Raw genomic sequence first — 24,278 nt, 5'->3', positions numbered from 1 at the left:
GCCTGAAAGAGGCTCTTACTCAGAAACGATTTAATGGAACTTGATGTGATCTACCTGGGTCATCGTCGAGCTGGGTGTGCAGGTACTGCTGTTTGGTGTAGAACTTGTTGTAGATGCAGTACACTGCAGCCATCAGAGTGAACGTTCCCATCGCGGCAGCGATGAACAGACCTACTTTGGCATTATCTTTGTCTCCATGTGCGTCTGTGGAGGCACAAACATATGGCAAAGACCAGCAGAGTATGAGTTTCAAAAATCCTGAAAAAAAAAATCCCACCTGCCTTTACAAATTTTTTCTTACAGTATCTATGTGGAACATCTTTGACATTTTGGCACAAGCTGCCTTTCTAAGATTAGTATTGTGCAGGATGGGTAAGAATAGGCTTACATGTCTGCTTTGAATTAAGGTGAGTTGTTTCTTCTTTTCTCAGAAGGTCCTGTGTGTCTGTCGGAGGCGGAGGAGCTGCCGGGGCCTGATGGACGTTGATCTCCTGCTCAGACTGCAGGGTGCTCTGAGAGCTGCACAATGGAAGTACCAGCAGCAGGCACAGAGCTGCCAGACACGCCATGTGGCTCATCCAGTGGTACGCCTATAAATCAAAAACAAGTTACTTCCAAATATGTTATCAATGAAAACAAAATAAAATCAGTATCTGCACTAGGGCCATCAATTATCAGATTTTCACAACACGATTATCGTGAGCCAAAAGAATTCTCAATAACAATATTGTCACAACATCTGTATGTCATGGAGCCGACTTCCACCTTTTTCAATATGTAATTTCCCCCAGTTAATGTTGAGAGGGAGGTGCACATTCCTCTCGCCAATCAGATAGAAATATATTTGAGCTTCTATGTTGTGAGAGAAATCCTCGTTAATGTGGAGGCTCGTCTTCCTGCTCACACAGCTTTTCTGTTAGGGGACTTTAATTCCCTAACCGTTAAGATGGAGTGCACCTACCCTTTAAAATGAGTTTCTGTTTATCAAAATCACTATTAAACAGTATGTTTTGATTATGCCTTTTGAGTCAGTCGAATTAATATTTTTGTCAAAGTACAATCGAGATGTATTTAGCCCCAGGCGAGGGGAGGTAGATGTAGCCTGGGTCAATGAGGCCCTACTGCTCCACGATCGTCCTGACAGCTGGTGACAGGGTCTAAAAACTGGATTGGTCTGTTTTCCAGCGTCCAGGATAATGGAGCCAGGGTTTTGTTCACCATGTAAGTTTATCCCCATTAGTTGTCAGCAGAGGATCCGTAGTGGAAAACCACCAAAATTGTATTTGCTTCTCCTTGTAGTGGCCTGTCTGAATAGATTATCTGAAAAATCAACAGCTGCATGCCGGTTCATCCTTCCCACTCACTCTACCAAACATCCCTGAATACAACACTGTAGAAGAATAATGATAATGCTGTCAATCAGATTTTTGATGAATGAACTTTACCTGCTACGTTGGGAGTGTGAACCAAAGAGTTACTGCGTCACAATGGAAAGAAATGGAAGTGATTTAAGAGGAGCTGGATTTTCACAATATTACCATTTGTTCATTACTAACATATCAACATTTTTCTATCTTAAAAGCTTGACACACACAATCTAAAAATGACAAAGTATTTAATGAACCCTCCAGAAGAAGCTATTTCACTAAATCCTTTTTCAAATATTGCAGTTGTTCTAATTTTCCATATGTATCAGGCAAGTCCTTTTTGCTCTGATCTGAAACTATTAAATCCTCCTTATGATACTCATAAACATTCACTTTTAAGAAAGCAAAGTTGTAACATTTAACTGGATCTCACCAGTTGTGTTTACCTGAGGTCGAAGCGAGGATGTCGTGTTTCTCTCTGCAGGGTGTTGCTCCTGTCCTCCCTGCCTCTGGCTGACTGAAGTGAGACTGCATCCAAGACAACTGAACTCCCCAGACGACAACATTTCCAGGGGGACACCTGGGATTACTCTTCTACACGAGCATTCACTTTGTACAAAGCGAATTACGTGTGTAGCCAGACAGAGCGATCTTCACGAACAAAATATGGATAATTCCTCTGTGTGCACCTTTTGCTCTCACACCATGCTTTGAGCTCTTTTAGAAACATGGCCCTAAATTTGTAGTTTGACAAGAAATTAAAATCAAAAAACTGAAAGGTCAGGCTGTTTGCTTATAGCCTGTTAGATCAATGTTTATATTTAGTTGTTTGTTTTTAAGACAAAAACAGTTGTGACTTCAGGGGGAAAAAGTAATCTAATATGAAAATGACAAACAACATTAGAGTTTGATGTTCACACAAGCTTCTGCCTTGGACTTTGTTGATGGTGTGCAGCAGAGCTCTCTGCTGACACATTAATGTACTGCTTCAATCTGATCTGGCTTTCAGAGCGAGTCTAAAGCCAAGTGCACTTGAAATATATCAAAAGTATTTTTATGTGAATTTAATCTGTTGAATATGACATACCAAGTTCTCCTTAAAATCATTACAATGTTACAATTAATTATATTTCTTCTCTTCATTTGCCAATGTAAATGGACAATGTAGAGATAAGGCATCTATATTGTTTAGTCACTCACCTTGACCTTGTCTGACATGTGATCCTATGAGTTTGCTGGTTTGAAACACTTTTGAATTAGGGCAGTGTGTTTTCCATTCCAAGTCTGCACAGTCCTGCAAGGACACTCAAATCTTCCAAGGACTCATAGATATGAAAGAAAAACAAAGAAATGCTCACTGTGACTGTATCCAAGAGTCAAAATGTGCCTGAGGCTACAAAAGGGTCGGCTGTATTAAGTCAGGCGCCGACAGCCTTGGACATCAGGTTCCAGGACACCTGCACTTGCTGCACTTTTACAGACACATTCAGACTCAGACTCAAATCTACACCATTCTAAGCAGTATTTCCCCAAACAGTGACTTTCTGTTACAACCTGTACAATCACAAGTCAGAAAGAAAAACAGATCTGCATATTGCCTCTGCATGTTCAGCGGCTGACATGCTCACCCTGGCGGACGTCATGATATGCTGCAACTTTCCCATGAAGATAATGGAGCAGACAGCAGGTGTTGAAAGTGGGTTTTGGTGAATATACGACTGCAGAAATGTTTTCTATCTCCCAAAAACTGTCCAGGCCATCCAGTGAGTCTGGGCTTTTAAGTGAGGGTAATGCTTCAATGGTGACACCCTGTAAGAAATACTAGAAAATGGTTACCTCCAAAGTAAATTTGTGAAAGTTCACAACTTTATCAGACAAATCTCTGAACAGTTTAAACGTTTAAATTTCAAGTCCAGCAACATTTCAAATGCTGTTGGTTTTTAATTTAAAAATGACAATATACACAATGGCAGTGGAATTATATTACATTTTCTCAAAAGATCATTTTATACAAACTAACTACATATACAATTGAACAGTGAAACTGTACCAAATGCTGGAATGTTGTAAAAAAAAATTCAGTCAGCCTCATTGAATGTAAAGGCACTGGATAGAGATACATTCAACAGCATTGAAGTTCATATGGTCAACTCATTTTCACCAAAACCCTCTGATAATTACAAACTTTTATCTTCAGAAAAATGGCTACCAAAAACAGGCAAGGCAAAGGTGATCAAGTCTTAAAATAGTTCCAAAATAGTCCACATTCCAAAACACCTAAAATTCATGATATACAGTTGAAGTTACATCTAAAGTATAGAACAATAACTTTGTCTGGTGCATGGCCGCTTGAAATAAACATCCAATTAGATTTCTTTTTAACACAAACAAAAATAAAACACATGTTCATGCAAATTTGATTTACAAATAGTCCCACACATTTTCTAAATATGTTCATGAAAAGTTGAAGAACTTGATTGTACATTATACATTATATCACAAATATGAGTTTCCCCTCATTGTTCGTAGTATTCTGTCACTTTTTTTCCCAGAAAAAAAAATGTTTACAACACTGCAGTACCGATGATAGTTCGCTGCTACTGTCGATCACAGACAAGGTACACGACAGAATGATGGAAATGTATATGACATCTATATCCAACATCTTTTACATATAGGAAGACAACAGTTGTTAAAATTAAAATGCATAGTTAATAAAAATGACCTATTGGATTTCAGCAGATAAGATAAGTTCACTGTGAGAAGTGGGAATCCTGTCAAAAAAAACAGTTTTAACAAGTTGGAACAGTAGTGAATAAAAAAATATCTTTTGGTCACATGTTGACTTCATAAAAGTATTTAAAAAAAATTTAAATATGAAAACAAGGAACATTTTATTACACACTGCAATTTCTCTCTGTGCCATTTTTGCACTAAAGAGAGAGATGCAATTAAACTGTCCTTCAAAAAGGCCCACTGAATTTTTGACTGAGTGCTGCAGGTCATTTCCCACAGTGTAACATCACAAGTTCAATGTTTAGGTAAAGGAAGCAGAGGTCCGATTCCTTTGGTCCAGTTCCGTCATTGGAGTCTCACACTTGTCATCAGTGCTAACAATGCTGTACTGACCAGTTTCTGCATCTCTGGATGTCCGCTTTGTCCTCTCCTGCAGAACAGCGTGGATCAAGGCCACTGGGACGGGCATCATGGCAAATATGATGAGTAAAGCCATAACTGCCAGAGCCCAGCCAGGGTACGGCAGGTGCTCCTCAGTGGCCTGGGAACAAGGAATCAGATTCATCACACAAGAACCTACAGCAGCAATCTAATTTAATGTTAAATTGCCATCTTTTACCTAATAAGGTAAGATGATTATAACAATGACTCACTGCAATATTGACATATATACTGTATACTGTATATCTGCAGTGTTACAAGCTGTGTCTGTAGTGACAGTCCCAGATTAATTCTGTATTAAATTGCAGCTAATGTTATCGCTATTAACAGATATCTGCATATGAACAAAGAATGTTAAATTGTTGTCAGACATTAGCCAATGAGGTCTGATGTTGCTGCTACTGCAAAACAAACAATTCCTACTGCTGCTGCTCCACATTAAAAGCATTTAACTAACGAAAAACAAGTTGACTTTTATTTTGAATAAGTCACAGGGACTCCAGTGTGTTTGTCAGTGACCTCATCACATTCTTCCGTACTTCAAAAATGCTGCAGGGATTTATGGAACAGTCAGGAGCAGCCAGAGATAGCCATTAAATGACTGTGCCATGCTGTTTTCAGCATTATTCCATGTGCTCAGTGTATGATGCAAAAGGCTGATTGTTGACCAATTTCTTTGTTAAAACATCAACAGTTTGTTTAGTAGGTGTGGAGAAACTAAGACAGCTTGTTTTACCACGTCTTGTAGTTGTTGTTTTTAAGTGCTGACATAAACAACAGCCGTTTGCCTTTTTCAACAATGTCTTGTGGCTGCACTGCTTAAAGCTGTTCATGTTTGAGACAGCTGAGAAAAATTGTGTTCAGATTGTACTGTACCAAAAAAAACAGAAACATAAATGATTCAATGCAATGTCCCATTTCAAGTAGCTGTTATTCCCCGATGTTAATGCATCTAGAGTCCATTTTTTTCTCTTCTCCATACCTTCTCTTGGTTCCATGCCATATAAGTGGGTCGTGTGATGAACATGCGAATGCCTGTGGCTCCCAGCAAACCCAGCATAGCAAGCAGAGAAATGTATTTCCACAGGTATTTGTAAATAATACTGGGACGCCAGCCCAGCATTGCCTCAATGTCGTCGAGGAACCTTCAAAAACAAACAACAAACTTTCAGAGTCTGAGTAAACTTAACCAATTAGCTAAAATTTTGAATGGAAATCAAGTCGTTACCCATAGGCTGTAAAATAAAGCTCACCTATCTGCTCCATATAACCAAGACACACTGAAGGTCTCAAACACCACCACAATAATTAGGGGCAGAGTGGCAGAGTAATCATCAAACATCGTCACAAAGTAGCTCCCACAGCGCTGGGTGAAGAGCAGGCCAATCAGAAAGCCTATGATGCAGCTGAAAACTGAAACAGAGCAGACATGTAAAGATAAAACATAATTTCTTCACAAGAAACAATACTACATATTTAGGGACTAAGCTTGATCAAGCTAATTATATGTTTTTTTCCAGTGAAACTTTATAGGCGAATTTACTAAATGTTTCCTCTGCCTTAAAGGAGACGTGACGCTTTTTCATTTTTTCCCTTTCATCTAGTGCGTTAAAGGTTTTTTTGTGAATGTAAAAGGTCTGCAAAGTTAAGAGCCCAAAGTCAGCATTTAAGGGAGCTCCTCTCCCCGACAGAGACATTGCTCCTGAAGCGGATAGTCAGTAGTCCGGCTGATGCTTTTGTACCATTGTGATATTAGGATGTCACGCCCCAAACAAAGCCGGGTAAAGGGAGAGATCTTCCTACACGCACTGGAAGCGGCTGACCAATCACAACAGAGCAGACTGGGCTACCCACATGGATGAACCTAATCATTCTGGAACCACTGTAGATCCAAGATCCAAACAATTGTGAAATTCTGTGATACCATGATATTATTTTAGAATGTTATTATCCCGTGAAAATCTCATACCCACTGCAACCCTACTCTGTACATATGCTATTCTGTAATTAACACTGCTCTGTCCCAAATCTTGAGTCATGACAGTAATGTGGCACTGAGGCTTGATGGGTTGGGATTCCCCTCTGCAAAAAAAAAAGCTAAAAAGGCAAACAGGTGTTTACTTGTAAATTTGGTCTTGTTGTTGGCCAGAGTTTTGAAGCGGTCGGTGAGGGGGGCGAGGATGCCTTCCATAGTGCCAAACATCGTGCTGAGCCCCAAGTTGAGCAGCATGAGGAAGAAGAGCGCTGACCAGAACGGGCTGCCCGGCAGAAGAGACATTGCCTCAGTGAAGGCAATAAAAGCCAGGCCTGTGCCCTCCACGCCCTGAACACAAGGTAAGAACACCAGCATTAGTGTTTGTGTACAGCACAGTTTTTGTTGACTTTAGTCCAAACATTAAGTCTTTACCTTCTGCATCTCTTTTTCCAGGTCACAGTCTGTTAAATTGCCAGTGATGTTATTTCCATGCTGTTTAAACCAGGCCCTGTAATCCTCCAGATGCACAGAGCTTGGAGCAGAGTAGTCGAAGCTTGGCATCCGGTTTACGTCCACATGACCGTTGTGAATCTGTTCTGAAAGCTCCCTCATATTACTAAGAACGAGAAAAAAGAACACACAAGCATAAACATAGAAATTTAATAAAACACAGTGGGGTCCAAAAGTCTGAGACCAATCATTATTTGAAAATACATGCACAAGCAGCCCTAGATATGTTTTTTAAAAAAATAATTGTTTAGACACACCATCCATGAAAAACACATATAATCATAATTGAACCTACCTGACAACACATTCCACAACTTTGCCTTTGGCACGAAAGCCGAGCACAGCAAACACCACCAGAGTGGCCAGCACAGATGTTAGGAAGTTTATAGCAGAGACTGTGAAGGCATCACGGTGGCAGTTGTTATTCCTTGGATTATAGGAGGAGTAGGCGATAATTGATCCGAAGCCAAGACCCAGGGCAAAGAAAACCTGTGTGGCTGCCTGCCGCCACACCTGCACGTCACCCCAAATTTCCAGCTAAAAATGTACAGAGGGAACAATCAGGGAAATGTGCACATTTGCTTCACTTCTCTGCACTCAATCACATATTTCATCTGCAGATACCTTGGGATAGAACATGTAGGAGATTCCATCTACGGCTCCATCCAGCAGGAGTCCTCGGACAAGGAAGCAGAACAGAACCAGGTAGGGGAAGATGGAGGAGAAATACATCACCTAAGAAGTGAGGAAGAATGATTACATAAAATGAAATAAATTCAAACATTACCAGTAAAAATCTGTTATTTGTTTTTTAATGTGCACACAGGTGCTTTGGGTTAAAAAGGCACAGCTCTCGTGAGTTTCCTACAACATACAAATTATTTCCTGAAGCACTAATTTCTACAAATGCTATTTTTTCTTGTTGGCAAGCTGTGCTATACTATTCTTATCCTTGAAATAAATGTATATTTGATATGGTTATTTCCTTGCTCAACAGTACTAATTTAGCTGCTTTCACAACCCATTTTCTGAGAGGAACTGACATTTCATCTAATCCTGTGTAAGCCTGCTGCTTGTTACACACTGACCATATGGCCCTTGTAATTGAGAAGCCAGGTGCTTAAGTCCGTAGTTGCGTGAAACACCTGATGTCAGCCAGGGTGGGATTAAACCTTAGATGTGGAGTTAAATATAAAATACGGTATAACAAGATTTACACTCCGAAGATGTTTGACACATCCAGGATAAAATCCTTGTTGGTGAGCAAGTTTTTGGTTGGTCTTGTAAACCTGAATACTAGCGTCATCTTGACAGAACTTGAGCAGCTCCTCTGCATAATGGCACATGAATTTAACGTTACTTGCTGACATCAAACTTGGAGAGGAGACAGCAAGTTCACCTGATTGCTGTTTCACTCTCATGGTGGTGTTTTTTGTTTTTTTAACTTTTTGTGAACAGAAGGAAAGTTAGGTCTGCCTCGTCCTCTATCTGAAGTTGTAATCATTGACACTTGCTTTGGATCCAGGGGGAGACGGGACCTTTGTGAGTTAAGTAGTTTTCTGTGTTTTATTATGAAAACTGACTGTAGGTTCTTTTCCACTGCCTGTCTGACTTCCACTCTGCTCTTTGCAGCAAACGAGAATCCTACAAGCACTCCACTACACTATACAAATGTTGGCATCCAAACTCTTTGGACTAGTAAGATATTCATCTTTTTGTGATCAAGACTTATAAGAGCCTTCATTTTTGTTACATTTATCAATTATCTTTTAATAGGTTTTAAAACTTCCAGACACCCTGGTTAGGGAAGACAAACAAGCCAGTATTAATACAAAACCCCAACATGGATTTTGCTATTTGAGGTTGGTCAACAACACTCAAGCCAAACATTCCAGAATTTCCATCAACCTCATAAATCTAAGCCCAATGCATGAGTGTGATTTGAACAGACTGACAATATCCAAACAGAGTAGGATTCTGTGTTTTTTTCAGTAATGCAAATTCTCTTCACATATTTGCTAATTATGTAAGTTTTCCCTCATTCTGCTCAGCTGGTTTTAGATTCAACAATGGCATGGTAATCAAAATTAACAGAATGCCAATGTGCCATGTAAAAATGTAGCATAAATAATTTATGTTCTTCAGCCAAACCAATTGAACATTTCTCATCACATAAATTTTCCCAACAGTTTCAAAAGGAATACATGAATTTTTCCTGCAAATATCAACAATCTAATGATTTTATTTAGTGGAACAACTTCCTGAATCGTAAAATCGTCAGCCTGGAGCCACAACAAATCACAGTTACCTTCACGGAGGTCTTGATGCCCTTGAACATTCCCAGGCACACAATGGTCCAGGCCACCAGAAGGCAGCAAGTGATGTAAGGGTTGAAAGAGCCTGTGTCACTGATTGAGTCTGTGATATCCAAGGCTTTGCGGTACCAGAAATATGATGTTGGGGAGCTCTTCTCACATTCTTTTACTGTTGGAAATTAAAAAGGTAATTACTTACGAATCTTATATATGACACACAGCTATACATTTACAATTTGACAACTGCTCATGTCTTGCCAGTTTTTTTTAAATTCCATGTGTTGAGTGCTTACCTGTTACATTCCCCTGTTCTGGACACTGGCTCCACGGTAAAGATTGCTGGAACGAGTTCCCAAGATAGAAAAGACTCCATGCAAGGATCACATTGTAGTAGAGAGCCACAAAGAAGCAAACCTGAGGATATTTGAGAAAAAGATGACCAGGTTTATACAAATATAAAATACTTTTCAAGATTGACTGTGCAAATACTAGCTCCTATGTCAAACAAGAATTACAGCCTGCAGGAAATGAACTCACCACCAACTCTTCTCTTCCGGAGTTTGAATAATGCCCAGAAAAGTGTTTTCGTATAACAATATGTCACAATAAATGTAACCCATAACCATTTGGATATAATAGGTCATCACTTCATAAATCCTATGAGACATTTGTATTTAGTTTTGTCCTATTAGCATATGAATTCTTGAGTTATGTGAGGTCACAGGGATCTTGAACTTGGGACCACCAAAATGTAACAATAACACTCTAGGGTCAAATCTGTCTATTTGTCCAAACCTCGGTTTCATAATGATACGAATATTTAAAGCGCTTCTGTACCTGTACTTCTCTTTGCTTAGTTTGTGTTCAAACGACAACCATACATGTCTCTGCAAGAAGGCAGACCTGCTGTCTCTGTACATCTGGTGTGCATGGAATTATTACTTTATCAAAAAGTTAGGATTGCCTGACTGGGGTATAAACAACATGCACATGGTGCATAGCTCTAGTAATGTGCTTTTCTATGTGTTGGTAAATGAGAACAAAAAATAACACCTAGAATGCATACTGAAAAATCTAGGAGTTATAATGGGTGGCTCAATCATGTAGCAAATCTTGAATTACCACACAGCTTGAGTAGCCAATCCCTGCAAGTCTGGGGGAAATGTACTTCCACACTCCGATGCTGCCCTGTCGGATGGCCTGACCAGCTGCCAGCTCCAGGAATAACAGAGGAATGCCCACAACCAGCATCAGCAGCACGTACAGCAGGAGAAAGGCTCCTGAGGAGAGAAGAGGTGTGCGGCATTCAGTTAGCAAATGAGCACCTCAATTTGATACCCTGAGCAAAAACGATTCAAAGGAGAAGCAGATGCTTGGTTTTATCTGATTTTTTTTATCCCACAGCAGCAGAATATTTAACCATTCTGATAACTGCAAAACAAATTCAATTGTTGTTTACTGATAGGTTATACAGTACATATATGCACAATATTTCAAATTGTGTGCCAAAACATTTGAGTAGTTCATGTATTGACACGCACTGTTGAGCACATACTGTATATTAATAGTCTCTATGATCACATGCTTATCCCGTGGTGATGACGTCGACCACCCGATCTCCCATCTGACATGTGTTTACTCCCCTGTACGACAACATGGAGTACTCACCTCCTCCGTTCTGATGGCACAGATATGGAAACCTCCAGACGTTGCCGAGCCCGACACTGAATCCCACCTGAGCCAGAAAGTACTCTATTTTACTGTTCCACCCCACTCGGCCTGGGGGCTCTGAGGCCTGCTCGCCCTCCTCACCGGCGTGGCCATTGACCTCGGACTCTGTGGTTCCTGTCATGTCATCTTCAGTTGGCAGGGGCTGCTTCTCCATCTAAGACACGCGGGGACAAAGAGGAAACGGACGAGGATCGAACTTTCCTGCCATTTAACTACACTGCAATGTAAGGATACTGACTCACTGTGTGTGTGTGTGTGTGTGTGTGTGTACACTCAGTTGCCAGTTTATTTGGAACACTAAGCTAAAACAGATGCAGCATTGCAATAAGAAATTTAACGTTTTCATGTTTCAAGTTTTGCTTCAAACACGTGGTAATCTGCTGGTGCTGTAGGACTCAAACATGGTTCAATGGGAAGTGTTTCTAATATGTATCGTATTCCAACAATAACAATGAGTTGTAGGACTTGTTGTATTAGGCTACTTTAGCTTTAGCCAAGTGTGATAAACAGCCTGATATCACATCCGGTGGTTAATTACACTAATTCTGTTCACCTGCTCACCCAGTTATAAAACAAGCCCCGGCCGCACAAGAAACAAATCTCCTCCCATTCTTCAAATGACTAAATGTGCTTAGCTTCTTATTAATGTCATCTACAGCGATAACGCCGCCGGAGTGGAACAAACCAGTGAGCCACAGCACGTCTCTGTGTGGACTAACGGGGAACACTACGGACACGGACACTCCCTCCGAGACCAAACTGACCGTAAGAGCGGACGATGTGGAGAACCAAGGAGCAGCGGAAACGGCAGAAACCACAGACAATGGACAGAGACTGCCACTGTTGTCTGTTCTCCGGTCCGTCCACAGGGTGAGACGAGCACGTGGAGTCGCGGTTCGGAGAGTGTCGTCAACAACCACGTTGCGAGGAGTTCTTCCTCACGTTCGACTCACGCAAATGAAACGCAACACACCGGTAACATTACATTATACACAAAGATATATATCTATATATATAGCTATATATATATATTGTAGCGACCCAGCCGGACTATGGGGGGGCTTGATGGGGAGTTGTGTGTGTGTGTGTGTGGGGGGGGGGGGTGCCCTAGCTCAGCCCGATGGGGCGGGAACAGCGGAAGTAAGCGGAGGCGGGAGACGGAAGAGGGGGGTTCAGGGAAGAGTGTTGAAAAAGACGCCTGTCGATTAGCCACAGTAGCGAGCCAGCTAGCGTTCGGCTATCACCCTTTGTTATTTTGGACACTCGTCCAACCCCGGGTTAGCCTGTTTCAGAGGGTAATGAAGCCCGGTTCTCCGGTTAAACGTCAGCCACTCTGTGTCCTCATCATTCCGCTAGCCCGCCCCCGCAGTGTCGGGCCGCGAACGCGACAATATATCAAAATTAAAAAAAACGCATAACCGTTGAATACGGTGAATTCTGTATCCGGTCGTTTCATTGGCGCAGAAACGGGCTCGTCTCTTTCGCGTGATGCAATACGATGATGAATGCTGCTTTCAAGTGCTGCGGGAAAAAAACCGCACAGACGGCAGCATCCTGGAGCGATGCATATTTCTATCTTCATTAGCTGTCGTTTTTGACCAAATAATTCGTCGACTGAATGTTATAAAATAAAAACACTTTTATAGCAGAGCCCAATGAGAAATCTTCAAATGGTTAATTATTTTCCCATAAATTTTCCATAACCTAGATTATTACTTGTCCACTAATGTGAACTCTACGCACTACTTTCAGCGACTTCATATACTGTAGTGTCAGTATTCTTCTGGGTGAAGCAATAAACTAGTCGGCTTAATTGAAATATCCTCACACAATCTTGGGCTTCAAAGTGACAAAGCCTCGAATAAATTGCAGGCGTTAAGAGTACACGTCCCTCTGACATACATTAGTAGAACATTAAGATACCAGAGCATAGTTGTTTACAAGCGCTTCCAAACTGCAGGCGATAGTACTCACATATTTGTACTTTCCACCAGGGCTGTGGTGAGGTTAGAGAGTGGTTACAAGTGCTGTTGACATCGGTGAATAATGAAAACAGCTGTTAGCAGGCTTCAGATCAGTTTTGATGGTCCCCATTGGGGCGGGTTCTCTTTGACGAGATGTGAAAGCGCGATACATCTCAACGGAACACTGAATAAGTGTCACCGATCTCCTTGCATTTTATTCTCCAACACGCTGGTATGACGCCAGATAAACACGCAGTTCACAGCGCAAATGCAGAAAGGATGCCACAGAGGATTAGGAAAAGTTTGTTTTTTAAATGGTTCATCCACTTGTATTTACCTTCCTCTGGCAGTGAAACGTAACACGTGTCAAATTACAACTCATCAGTTTGAACTTGTAATCGTTTTTTCCCCACTGCGATGAGTGTTCCACATCAGGGACAAATTTAAAAAAAAAATCCACGCTGATGCAATAGTGTGAGCATGTCAAAAATGTGTGTCCACAGTATTATATTCAGATAAGACAAACTACTTCTTCATCAAGCTTGACTACTTTCTCTGCTCTCTCCCGTCTCGTGGTTCTGGCTGTGACACACACACACACACACACATGCATGCGCACGCACACACGCTGTCTGCCACGTATGCCTGGTTTGAAGTCAAATAAAACACCGTCCACTACTGCTACTTCCAACACACAAACTAAAGTCACAATCTATGCGCTTGGAAATAAAGCCACGTATTTATTAATGACTGACAAATACCTTGTGGTATCAAAAATCGTGGAGATTCTTGGGGAAAGTTTCCAGACGTCCTCAAACCCAAGTCAAGTGGGAAGCTCGCTTGTTGTCACTTGACATGACGCCGCCCATCTCCTCTATTGGCAGACAAAATGTGAACTTGGCCACCTACATTTAAGGACTGTTGTGAAATGTGAAAACCAACAGACAAAGTGTCAGTGTGGACCACTTACCCCACCCCCTGAACATGGTGTGTGAACAACCCTCCCAGGGAGATATGAAGATTCATGTATCAGATACTAACAGCAATCTGTGATTTAGAATTACGGAGCCTTGTTGTCATTATACAAAGGAAAAACGGTACCACGAAATTGTAGATTCTACTTCTGAAAGCAGTGCAAAATTATTATTTTTAGAATAAGACAAAAGGCACAACCTATAAATACCAGACTAATAAATACTTGTGGTTAGTGGTTATCTATTCGTTGTTGCACAGTATGGATGTTTGCAGAAACCATGGCAACAGTCAGGTACATTATATTTCCCAACATTTAAGTTTGATTGTCAATCAAAACCCTCTCCGTGCTGCCTGTAGTATATTTATGATTATTTCATTTAAATGTATATATTAAAGAATTAAAATTCCCACCATGGGTACGTCTTTCAATTTTGATTGTAAACCGTTGCAGACGAGAAGTGATTTCTCATTTGTAGCTATCGGCCCTTACCAAATTCCTTCATGTGTCCCTCTGTGCAAAAAAAACATGCACGTGTTCTTGTGTTGGTGTGCAGGAAGGAGATTGAGTAAATACTCTAGCTCTAAGGTGGGGTGGTATTCTGGGCGGGACTGCACAAGGTGACACAACTGTGCTATGTAAAAGCTTTGAGTTTCAAAGAGAACAGTGAGACACCTGCAGTTGCACCGAGACACAGGACAGGTTACTTTGTCAGTACCAATACACATACACAGCTGTAGGCATCATGAATTAAGCACTGGAAGCCTTTTCGACCTTGGTAAGTTGATTCAACATACATTTTCAAATCAACCATCGCTTTGGTTATCTGAACTGGTTTCAAGTAAGATATCTAAATCTTTTAAATTCTAAATGTGGATTCTACTTTGGGTGGCTGGTAATGTGTGTGTTTGTCATGATACTAACAGGGTGACGTGCAGTGGTTGATTTCTCAATAACTTTTTTATATGGAGACATCAATTCTTTGTAATGCTGGTTTAGGATGTGTTTTGTCACTGCTTTCAAAAAGTATTTTCTCTGTTGTCTAAAGAATAGTTTCTAACCAATTGCCATGGTCATTTTGGACCCTGGTATTTCTTGGACTTGTTTTTATATAATGCATTTGACTCCAACCATACCAGTTGGGCTCTGATCCTATGAGCAAATAAGATGGGAATGCACTTTGGTCAAGTATCTTTTGATGAAACCACAGGACGTTTGCTCTCGTTTGATACCCGTGATTCTAGTATTGATGGTCACTGAAGAGAGGAGACTGAATGGTGAGATACACTGTATTGTTGACAGACTGGTTGGGCCGTAGCATAATCCCAGCAGGGTTACTGAAGCAGAGAAAGACACAGGCTAACGACAACTGAAACAGGGGAAGGGAACATTTGAATGAGAATGTCGCTTTCTTCGGTGTGTTCGTTTCGAGCGCTAAGAATTTACTTTCTGTCTTGAGGCAAGACCATCAGTACCATACAAACAATCTACATCTGAGTCTATCAAAGGGACTCTGACAACATCCTTTTGTAGCAGCCACTAATGATTTCTGATCCCCCTTCTCTTCAGCTGTTGACTCATCCAAAGCTGACACGGTGGATAAAGGATGACTAACATCTCACAATATCTTGTTAATGTGAGTCTTATCTGCTTCACATACACCTTAACGCAACACATCACCACAGAGATTAAGTGATACTTGAGGAGGCAATTTTTCCTCACTTTGTCATCAGCATACTTCTTACCCTCTGCTTGCAGCACCTGCTGACGTTCTCACTCCAGGACGGGGATGTGCAGAGTGTGGAGGAAGCCCGCTCACGCCTCTCCTTCCTGGCTCAGAACAAAAAGCTGTGGAGTCAACAGATGTTCCTGGACGTCGGAGCAGAGGCCATTCAGCTGCGAGACATACAGAGCAAGGTGAGGGCTGATGGTGTGACGGTCAAAGGGCCCGCAGGCTCCGGCTGATCAACTGGATGTAGATGAGGTGATTCATTTAATGGGGAAATTCCATTCATATTTGCAGGTGTAATAACTTTACGAGTTTGATCTACTCCTGCAGGATGAGCTGGAGAACTACTCCTTCAAATCTATCTACCGATGTGATGCCATAAACACAGTGAAACCCTTCCAGTCCCTCCTGATGTTAATCTGCCAAGGTGAAGATCAGAAGAAGCCCGACATTCTATTCTTCCACTGCGAGACTGTGCCGGTGAGTAATGACGCCTGAGCTGCTTCCCCTGCCTTTTCCTGCCTGAGTCACTGTCAGTTTGAATGTGTGGTTCAGGTTTTACAAGTGATGCCACGTTCAGATTCTTATTATCACAGGCAGAGGAGATCTGTGACAACATCAAGCGGAGGGTTTCGGGTTCCTCCAGCAGCAGGACTCAGAAGATCGCAGAGGCCTCCAGGTACATGCTGCATGGCTCTTTCTTCCTGGTGAAGTTCCAGTGCCCACTCTCCCTGTCTTTTCATGGTGTTAATGGAAAACAATGTTTTGGTTTCGGTGTGAAATTTTGCATTCATGTGGTACCTAAGGAAGTAAGAACAGACACACCGCCAACGAAAAGACAGACAAAGACAATACATTGCCCATTGAACAATTTGCTTTTTTCCTTTTTTTACATCCATTATGTCTCATTTTCCACTGTATCAAAGCAGCCTGGTGTCACCATCTACCTCACTGAGAGAGGGCAGGAGAGAGACAGAGAGGACAGTGTAAACGGCCCAGAGAGAGCGAGAGAGAGAGAGAGAGCGAGAGACTTGTTTTACTGGTTCCTACATAACTTAACAAGGTGTGACAGAGATAACAAGGCCATTGTGACAGAAAACACAGAGAGGGCAGGTGGAGGGATGACGGCAGAAGGGTGCCGGCTCGGAGCCTGAACGGATTACCTGCGTTGAACATTTTTCTCTATAAAGGACGCGTGAAGAACAGACAGACAGACATGTGGTGAGACGGGAAGATAGACAGCTGGGGTTTTTTAATGTTTGGATCCTGATTCAGTAACACGACGGGAAAAGTTTGAGTCAGTCCTCCGAGTCATTTGCATAGAGGTTGTGTGTGTAGGCAAACATACAAAAGTTTTGTTTCACAGTGATCCACAACTTTGTTTTTTCCATTTAAAACTTGCTTGATGTGAACTGACCTGTTTAATGGAGAATTCACATTGAAGCACAGTGTTGTGTGAAATCTAAGGCTTGGCTATGAGTAAGCACTTTCATACTGTTTACTGTATTTTAGTGGAATAAGGGCTGCGGGCTTGAATTTCAGAGACACCACGTAGTCTATTGATGGAGGTCTCCGTTGTCTGGCTGGATTCTCCGATCAAAGTTGTTCTTATGTTGTAACTCTTCTCCGAGGCTGCATCCAATTTTAGGCTCTCAGAATCAGGATGAGCCTGTCTGACAGTCAAAACTTTTGTTTCTGAAAGTGTGTCAGACTCACTGAAGGGTGTTTCCTGTAATGGTGCAGAGGTATTGGTCGCTGCCATCATCTGCAAGAAGGATGCAAAGTTGTGAGAGTGTAGCAGCATGGCTGAAAGTCTCCTCCCTCCCCCTCCAGGCTTCCTCAGGCTGGAGGAGAGATGATCGACCCTTACGGAATTCCAAGTCCCCCCATCGCACAGGCTCCAAATGCCCCGCCATCAAACCCTCCACCTTACCCTGGACCCAGAGGTAAGAAAAGAAGACTTCATTTCAAAAGGAATGTCTGTGAATGACAGAAAAACCTTTTGTTGTAAAAGTATTCACAGAGATTTGACATGATGAGTAGGTAAGAAGAGAAGCGAGACATTTAAGGTAAAAGGCTCAGGAGCACAGAGATTGCTTTGTGTGGGTTTTTGTTTGTAGAAGGGGGGTTTCAGGGGTAAAAAAAAAAGGGCCTGGAATTTTGGAATGCAGCAATCACCAGGGCCATGAATGCAAATGGATCAATCGAATCCTCTCCCCTCTTCCCCAGCATCAAACGCTGTGAGCGGTGGGCCTGATCTCTCTTTCCTACGAGCAGAGCGAGAAGTGGTACGCCTCCTCCTCACCTTTGTGTCTTTTCACTCACCTCTGGCTGTATTTCATAACTGAACATCATAACAAACTGGTTCTCCCCCCTCCTCAGGCTATCCTCAACCACTGCTTCGACGACATCGAGAGCTTCATGGGCAAGCTGCAGCAGACGGCCGATGCTGCGACGGTGCTGAGCCAGAGGAAGAAGAAAAAGAAGAAAAGTAAAAAGCAAACTGCAGAAGGTGAAAAGACAGGGATAGAGTTTTGCAGGTTTCATGAACAAATATATAATTTTTCAATTGAACCAAAACAACTTTTGGTCGTGATAACCCTTTTGTATTTTGTGCCTCTCGACTTCTGAACAACAGAAGACTTACTCACTATGAAGGCCCGCCCCCCACCAGAGGAGGAATTCATTGATATCTTCCAGAAATTCAAATATTGCTTCAGCCTACTGGTGTGTATCAAGTCAGGTCACATTCATATGTATTGTTTTTCCTCACTGCCCCACGTTGTGTTAAATACCTTCTATGCATTTCTTTACAGGCCCGTCTGAAATCAACCATCGCCAGTCCTTCATCAGAGGAGCTTGTTCACCATGTATTCAAACCTTTGGACATGGTGAGTCACCTTGGTCTCCACCAGTCGGCCTCATGGGGTCAACACCTGTTGTTGTTGTAACTGTTGCTGCTAACATAAGGTCTGGTAGTAGGACATGATGAACATCTTAAAGTAAATCGAGCGCCCGTGTGCCTCATGACAAACCATTCACTGTGGGGGGGCAGATGAACAGGAGGATAACGGTAAAGGAAAAAAAAAACATTTGGGGCCTGTCATGGTGATTAAATTATATAATCAATGTCATTGGACACTGGCGTCAAAAACACAAGCTTGTGTCATGTCAAAATAATGGAAAAGTCGTCAGTGTAGTTGAGCAATGTTGCCACAAACTCCATGTTCCATTCAGTGTTTGCACAGGGCAGTTCCCTGTGTGATAATTGAAACTCCTAACACTTGATAAACGCAGCATTTGTTTGATCTTCGACTTGTTTGCATGGCAGTGTTTTAATGTAGATATGTTTTCTTGGCGCATACGCCCTTTTTCTTAGCCGACATTTTGCCATGTCATATGGGAAAAGTACCGCTTTTCCTGATTACATTAACAATGCCACTGTTCTCTTCAAATTAAATTAATTTAATTATTTAGACCTTTGCTTTTTCTACTGTGACATGTCAGAATGTCTGCAGTGAAAAGGGTCTACGCTTCTAAAACATTTGGTTCAGATTTGAGCTGGACATAAATCTGAACCGTGCAATAATCTCTATCAATCTATCTGAATTACAAAATATTACTTCTATTAACACTAACCATTTATTTTTATATGTTAAGGAATTTCCAAATCCATAGACCTTTTTAATAATATGATCTCACTCTGAAATGATTTTAGTCGGCAGAAACGTGAGGGAATTCAAGAATACACAGTATTTAATGAATTTCAAAATTACATAATCATACAGGGAATTTCAAGGGTGTCTCAGTTGATGTATGCCTCAGTTTTTCTACAGGTATGAATCAGTCCAAACAGTCAAAGGGTGGAATGGGTGTGTTGGATTTTTGTACATTGGCATGCCTGAATGGAAAACACAAAGTCTGTCTGCAAGTCTTGAACGGTGTCCCACCTCTTTTTGTGTGAGTGGAAGCCTCAATTTGTGTCCCAAAAGGGAGAAGTTGTGTTTTCCAATCTCCCAATCAGCAGGATAGAAGTCAACCTCACTTTGTCTGAGCTCAGTAGCTGTCGGACCTCGAGTGTCAGGTCGTTTTTTTGCCGACTGTGGGCATCAACGAAAGGTTTTGTCTTTGTCTGCGTGCGAACAGATGGTGAAAACAACCGGAGGACCAGCTCTGGGAGCCTCACTGTCCAGCCCCGCCATGACGAGCTCCGCTGTGTCCCTGCTAGACGACAACCTGAACGACGAGGAGAGGCAGCTGTGGAGGTCTCTGGGTCCAAACTGGACACACTCTCGGTCAGTCACTGCCAGCCACCAGCGCCCTTTTTAAACCAACATTAATTTTGTTCTTTGATGGTGGAATAAAGTTGTTTATCTAAACTAATAAATATAGCTTATGGAATGGTTATATAATACAGATTCTTTCACTGTACACAGCTGCATTTTGCTTTGAAGAACTGTTTAATACCATAACGTTTTAATGTGGAATTTTGCTGTAGTATATACAATATAATTGTTAAACTTATAATTTATGTGGATCTCTCAGGCATGAAAATGTTGTATGAGGATATTTTGTACTGGCAACAAATAATTGTTGTAACCATTAATATAAGCTTGGTTAAAAAAAAAAAGACAGAATGAACCCTCCCTGCTCTCTCAGCTCTCAGATCCGGGGGCCTGTAGCTCCATACACCCCTGTGTTCTTGGACGGTTGGAAACCAGAAGCCTTGAGAGCAGACGGGCAGGTTTGGGAAGATCCTGTGGAGTCACAGCACAAACATGAAGCCCTCCGAGTACAACAAGAGGTACGGAATACCTGCGTAGGAAATGGATTCGACACATTGCTCCATTGTGTGTCGGAGGAGAAGAGCACTCGAAATATGAGCGAGTAAAAATACAACACACAGAAATGAAGTGCAAAAAATGCTAGAGCTGCACTTTCCGTTAGTTGCCTAAGTTCCCTGTATAGTTTGCACACACAGCAACTTAAACTTAAAATAGTAGTGTTGTGGAAGTTATTCAATAATCCACTCTTAAATCTCTTTAATTGAAAGTGTTCTCACAAGGACTTTGTCTGCATTGAATATCTATGAAACCAAAACACAATGCAGAAACTCACACCATCACAAATTCAGGTCTGTTTAACATTTAGGAACCTGTTCAACCCTGGTGAGAAAAAAGCCCATCTATTCTTGTGAAAGCTCAACTCGGAAAAAGATATTTTGTCAACCATCCCTGTCCCTGTGTATGTTGACCACTGGTTCTCTCTCTCTCTTTGCGTGTGTGTGTGTTTGTGTGTCCCGTTGTCTTCACCCACATCAGCTGGTTGGTCCTCCAGACAGCCACGTCGGCGATGAAACGTAGGTCCTTGATATAGAAGCAGATCAATCAGTTTCTCTTATTTACCCCCAACTGCACGACGACAACAACATCTGTCTCCTTTCTCCCTCTCAGAGACGCCAGCACACTCCCGCAAGATCCCGAAAGACTCTACAGCTGCAGTTATGACTTCATAGCCAGGAACAGCAGCGAGCTTTCAGTGCAGCAGGGGGAGACACTTGAGGTAATGTAACCAAGAAGATCATGTACAATTACAAAGTAAAATATGTGTTCATGATGCATTGAGGAATCCATCTTGAAGCTTCATTATTGTTGTTTGTGATTAATTTTATTATTCTAGAATTTGCATCCTGTGAATAATGCCGATAGTAAGTTTTTTGGATGAAAATCTTTAGTAAACATGCAGTTATTGTTGTTAAACCCGACAGTTTGCTGACTGACTAACTTCTTGTATGACAGGTGGTTGAATCATCCAAGCGCTGGTGGAAGTGTCGTAATCGGTTCAGCCAGATAGGCTTTGTCCCCTTCAACATCCTGGAGCCCATAACTCACATAGACAGCCCGGTCACCAACAAACCCCCCAGTGTAAGACACAAAAACACACCCACACATGCATGTATGCACACTTGGCTCTCACAAGCACAGAAGCCTGCTGCTCTCACCTGTAAACGCCTGTGTGAATTACAGGGTTTTCTTCTCTCTGCTCCACATTCCTGCAGGCTCCCGCCCCGCCTCCCCTCGCCAAGACTTTTTCTGTAGTCCTACCCAGCCCTCCTGCTCTGCCCCAGGCACCCACCCACTCCCCACAGCGCCCACGCAGCTTACCACCATACAACCAGCAAATGTCAGCCGCAGAGGACTCGGATAAAGGTACCAAATGGTTACAGGGGACTTGAGTGCTTCACATAAATGCAGTGATAAGTACATTAAGGTATTGGGATCTGCAATGTCCCAGACTGTCTCTGGCACAGTGACTGTGTATGTGTGAATGAGATATGAAAAGCAAAAAATAAGGGATGGATGAAATAGAATGCCTTCTTTTAATGGTACACAGAGGTAATGATACAAAGTTTTAACAGAATACTAAAAAGGACACCCATTCGGTTCAAGTACAACTTGAACCGAATGGGTGTATAGAGCCTTTATGATTTTTTTATAACTGAGCCAAAATCCTTAAACCTCAAATTGAAGGGAACAAACTCTCATCTGGATGTTCAGACGCACAATCTTCCTCAGAAGATATATATATATATATATATATTATTTTTTTTAAAAGCAGATTACTCACATCCTTATTACTGTATTTAGGACGCTGATGACCTGTGAATTTAGTTTTTAAAAAAGGAACATAATTAAAAATAAATATCTTGTGGTCCGGCATGAATAACACTCACAAAATAACACAAGAGCCAACAAAATGCACACGAATAAGTAAATTATTAGTATTTGTTTTGTTAACCTAAGTTATGTGGTTACAGTATAGTTTGAGCACACAAGGCTGACATTAAATTGATGAAATTGTGTCACCTTCAATCTTTTCAGTCATGTTGGTGAACGACGAGCTGCTCCAGAGGCTGACCAACGGGAAGACGAACCTACATAAACCTCTGGTCATCCCTCGCTCCTCAGAGACATCCGTTCCTCTGGACTTCCACTCTCCTCCAGAGGAAGTGGCCGAGTGGCTCAGAGGGAAAGGCTTCAGTGAACCGTGAGTGGATCTCAGCTACTGGCTGCCACTTGCTGTTTAATACACATAAGTACTGCCATGTTTACTCACAAAGAGGTCATGACACGTGGCCACCTTTGACAAAAATGATAGTGAATTGGTTATTTTCTCGTGCAAGATTGATATGGATGAAAAATTTGTACAGTAGCAGCTCCGGGTTAGTTAATTGTGAGTCATATGTACATACTGTACTGTCCCTCAGGACGGTGTCATGTCTGGGAGTGCTGACGGGCGCCCAGCTCTTCTCCCTCAACAAGGAGGAGTTACGGGCTGTGATTCCAGACGAGGGTGCCAGAGTCTACAGTCAGCTCAATGTGCAGAAAGCACTGCTGGAGGTAGTTCAAGTTGTCATCAAAGTTTATCAAAGACAAAATAACCAATTTGGGCAGCAAGCCACAGTCCAAATATGCACAGATATGTTTCAGAACAAGTGCAGAAAAAGATTTAAGAGTCAGCTAAGAGAAGATAGTATTTGAGCCAACAATTTAATCCAGGTTTGGGTCAGATAGGATGATGCTTAACAGTTAACTCAACTAATGGAAATGCAGGCTTTATCTGAAATGAACAATGTAGGAAAATGTTGTTTTGTTTGTATTCTGTCCCATAGGGTATTTCTGGTCTCATTTTGTAAAATGCTCAACTATGTTCTAAAGACCTAAGCAAGTTTCAGCCTAAGGCATAATGCTGCAATAACTCAAACTTTCAGCTTAGTAACAGAGTAATGTTTCGAGTCTTCTTGCCTGAATACAATGCCAATCATTATTTCATACGCTTGAACCAGCCAGGTAGTTAAATAGAAAATGTTTTAAAAACCCGATTTAACTACATGCAAGAATTACTTCATTAAATATATAATTTCACTTGTATCCGAAACATGGAATAGACCCAATATTTTATAGTCCAATCATAGGTAATTAGGGATTATAACTTATTTGACTTTGTCATGACATCAGTACATAGCCAAGTCATGAATCATTAAACACCAAGGTCCCACATTAATACCTTTTGAACTCTGTGGCAGAGGGGTTATTCAAACCTCTCCAACTATCGTTTTTCACCAGATTAGCTCACAGGTTGCTTGTTGATTTAAAACAATCTGTGTTAAATTGCCTTTTCCCCTGCAGGATGCCAGACGGGCCACAGAGTTGGAGACAGTCATGGAGAAACAGAAGATGAAGGTCGATCTGAAGCTGGAGAGCAGCACACTGTGAGCAGCAGGGGGCAACATCATGAAGAGTTTCAGATCAAGGATTGTGTTCACATAGCACAATGGTGGAAATTGCGCCTTGTTAAATTATAGTTACCAGAGACCAGAAGTGTAACAGTCCCTTGATGATCAAAGATTGTCTACGAAAAAATGCATCATGCTCGAACCTAATTACTTTAAGAGATTAATACAAGCAGGTGCTGTGGAAAAATTAATATTTTAACATTAAAGTACATCATTTTTAAATTATCTTGTTTGTTTAAAT

General features: G+C 41.6%; 2 protein-coding genes across 8 annotated transcripts; one reads left to right on the top strand and one right to left on the bottom strand.

Annotated features, from left to right (window-relative positions):
* Window positions 1-3,265: 3,265 nt before the first annotated feature.
* On the bottom strand, window positions 3,266-13,958 carry LOC118287370 (sodium-dependent neutral amino acid transporter B(0)AT2). 5 transcript variants are annotated; one of them, XM_035612478.2, is made up of 12 exons: window positions 13,801-13,958; window positions 11,013-11,229; window positions 10,467-10,624; window positions 9,638-9,758; window positions 9,338-9,513; window positions 7,654-7,764; window positions 7,325-7,566; window positions 6,952-7,135; window positions 6,666-6,867; window positions 5,798-5,957; window positions 5,527-5,689; window positions 3,266-4,644 (listed from the first exon to the last, which is right to left on the bottom strand). In XM_035612478.2, the coding sequence occupies exons 2-12, from the start codon at window positions 11,227-11,229 to the stop codon at window positions 4,405-4,407; spliced, it is 1,974 nt and encodes a 657-aa protein (XP_035468371.2). In that variant the 5' UTR covers window positions 13,801-13,958; the 3' UTR covers window positions 3,266-4,404. The 5 variants fall into 5 exon arrangements, with proteins under 5 accessions (XP_035468371.2, XP_035468368.2, XP_035468372.2 ...); XM_035612475.2 differs by lacking the exon at window positions 13,801-13,958 and adding an exon at window positions 13,377-13,743; XM_035612479.2 differs by lacking the exon at window positions 13,801-13,958 and adding an exon at window positions 13,050-13,334.
* On the top strand, window positions 11,810-24,262 carry LOC118287372 (epidermal growth factor receptor kinase substrate 8-like protein 1). 3 transcript variants are annotated; one of them, XM_035612482.2, is made up of 19 exons: window positions 11,810-11,945; window positions 15,582-15,648; window positions 15,771-15,929; window positions 16,072-16,221; window positions 16,338-16,420; window positions 17,575-17,687; window positions 17,971-18,029; window positions 18,124-18,253; window positions 18,380-18,468; window positions 18,558-18,632; window positions 19,888-20,036; window positions 20,401-20,545; window positions 21,063-21,100; window positions 21,195-21,303; window positions 21,540-21,665; window positions 21,800-21,950; window positions 22,623-22,788; window positions 23,009-23,141; window positions 23,931-24,262. In XM_035612482.2, exons 2-19 carry the CDS (start codon window positions 15,619-15,621, stop codon window positions 24,015-24,017), a joined length of 1,992 nt encoding a protein of 663 aa, XP_035468375.2. In that variant the 5' UTR covers window positions 11,810-11,945; window positions 15,582-15,618; the 3' UTR covers window positions 24,018-24,262. The 3 variants fall into 3 exon arrangements, with proteins under 3 accessions (XP_035468375.2, XP_035468374.2, XP_035468376.2); XM_035612481.2 differs by lacking the exon at window positions 11,810-11,945 and adding an exon at window positions 14,650-14,790; XM_035612483.2 differs by lacking the exons at window positions 11,810-11,945; window positions 15,582-15,648 and adding an exon at window positions 14,684-14,790.
* The last annotated feature ends 16 nt before the right edge of the window (window positions 24,263-24,278 follow it).

The sequence above is a fragment of the Scophthalmus maximus genome, chromosome 16, assembly GCF_022379125.1.
Source record: "Scophthalmus maximus strain ysfricsl-2021 chromosome 16, ASM2237912v1, whole genome shotgun sequence".
In the NCBI taxonomy this organism is placed as follows: domain Eukaryota; kingdom Metazoa; phylum Chordata; class Actinopteri; order Pleuronectiformes; family Scophthalmidae; genus Scophthalmus; species Scophthalmus maximus.
This window is presented reverse-complemented; position numbering and strand designations above follow the sequence as displayed.

What these genes read in the sequence shown, in the direction of transcription:
- LOC118287370 (XM_035612475.2), bottom strand. Translation starts at nt 13,421, where the DNA reads ATGAGTTGTAATTTGACACGTGTTACGTTTCACTGCCAGAGGAAG. An exon ending in GTGCCATCAGAACGGAGGAG is followed by an intron (nt 10,625 to 11,012) that starts GTGAGTACTCCA and finishes TTCTCTCCTCAG; the next exon opens with GAGCCTTTCTCCTGCTGTAC. An exon ending in TTGGCTACTCAAGCTGTGTG is followed by an intron (nt 9,759 to 10,466) that starts GTAATTCAAGAT and finishes AAATATCCTCAG; the next exon opens with GTTTGCTTCTTTGTGGCTCT.
- LOC118287372 (XM_035612482.2), top strand. Translation starts at nt 15,619, where the DNA reads ATGACTAACATCTCACAATATCTTGTTAAT. An exon ending in ACCTTACCCTGGACCCAGAG is followed by an intron (nt 17,688 to 17,970) that starts GTAAGAAAAGAA and finishes CCTCTTCCCCAG; the next exon opens with CATCAAACGCTGTGAGCGGT. An exon ending in CCAAACTGGACACACTCTCG is followed by an intron (nt 20,037 to 20,400) that starts GTCAGTCACTGC and finishes CTGCTCTCTCAG; the next exon opens with CTCTCAGATCCGGGGGCCTG.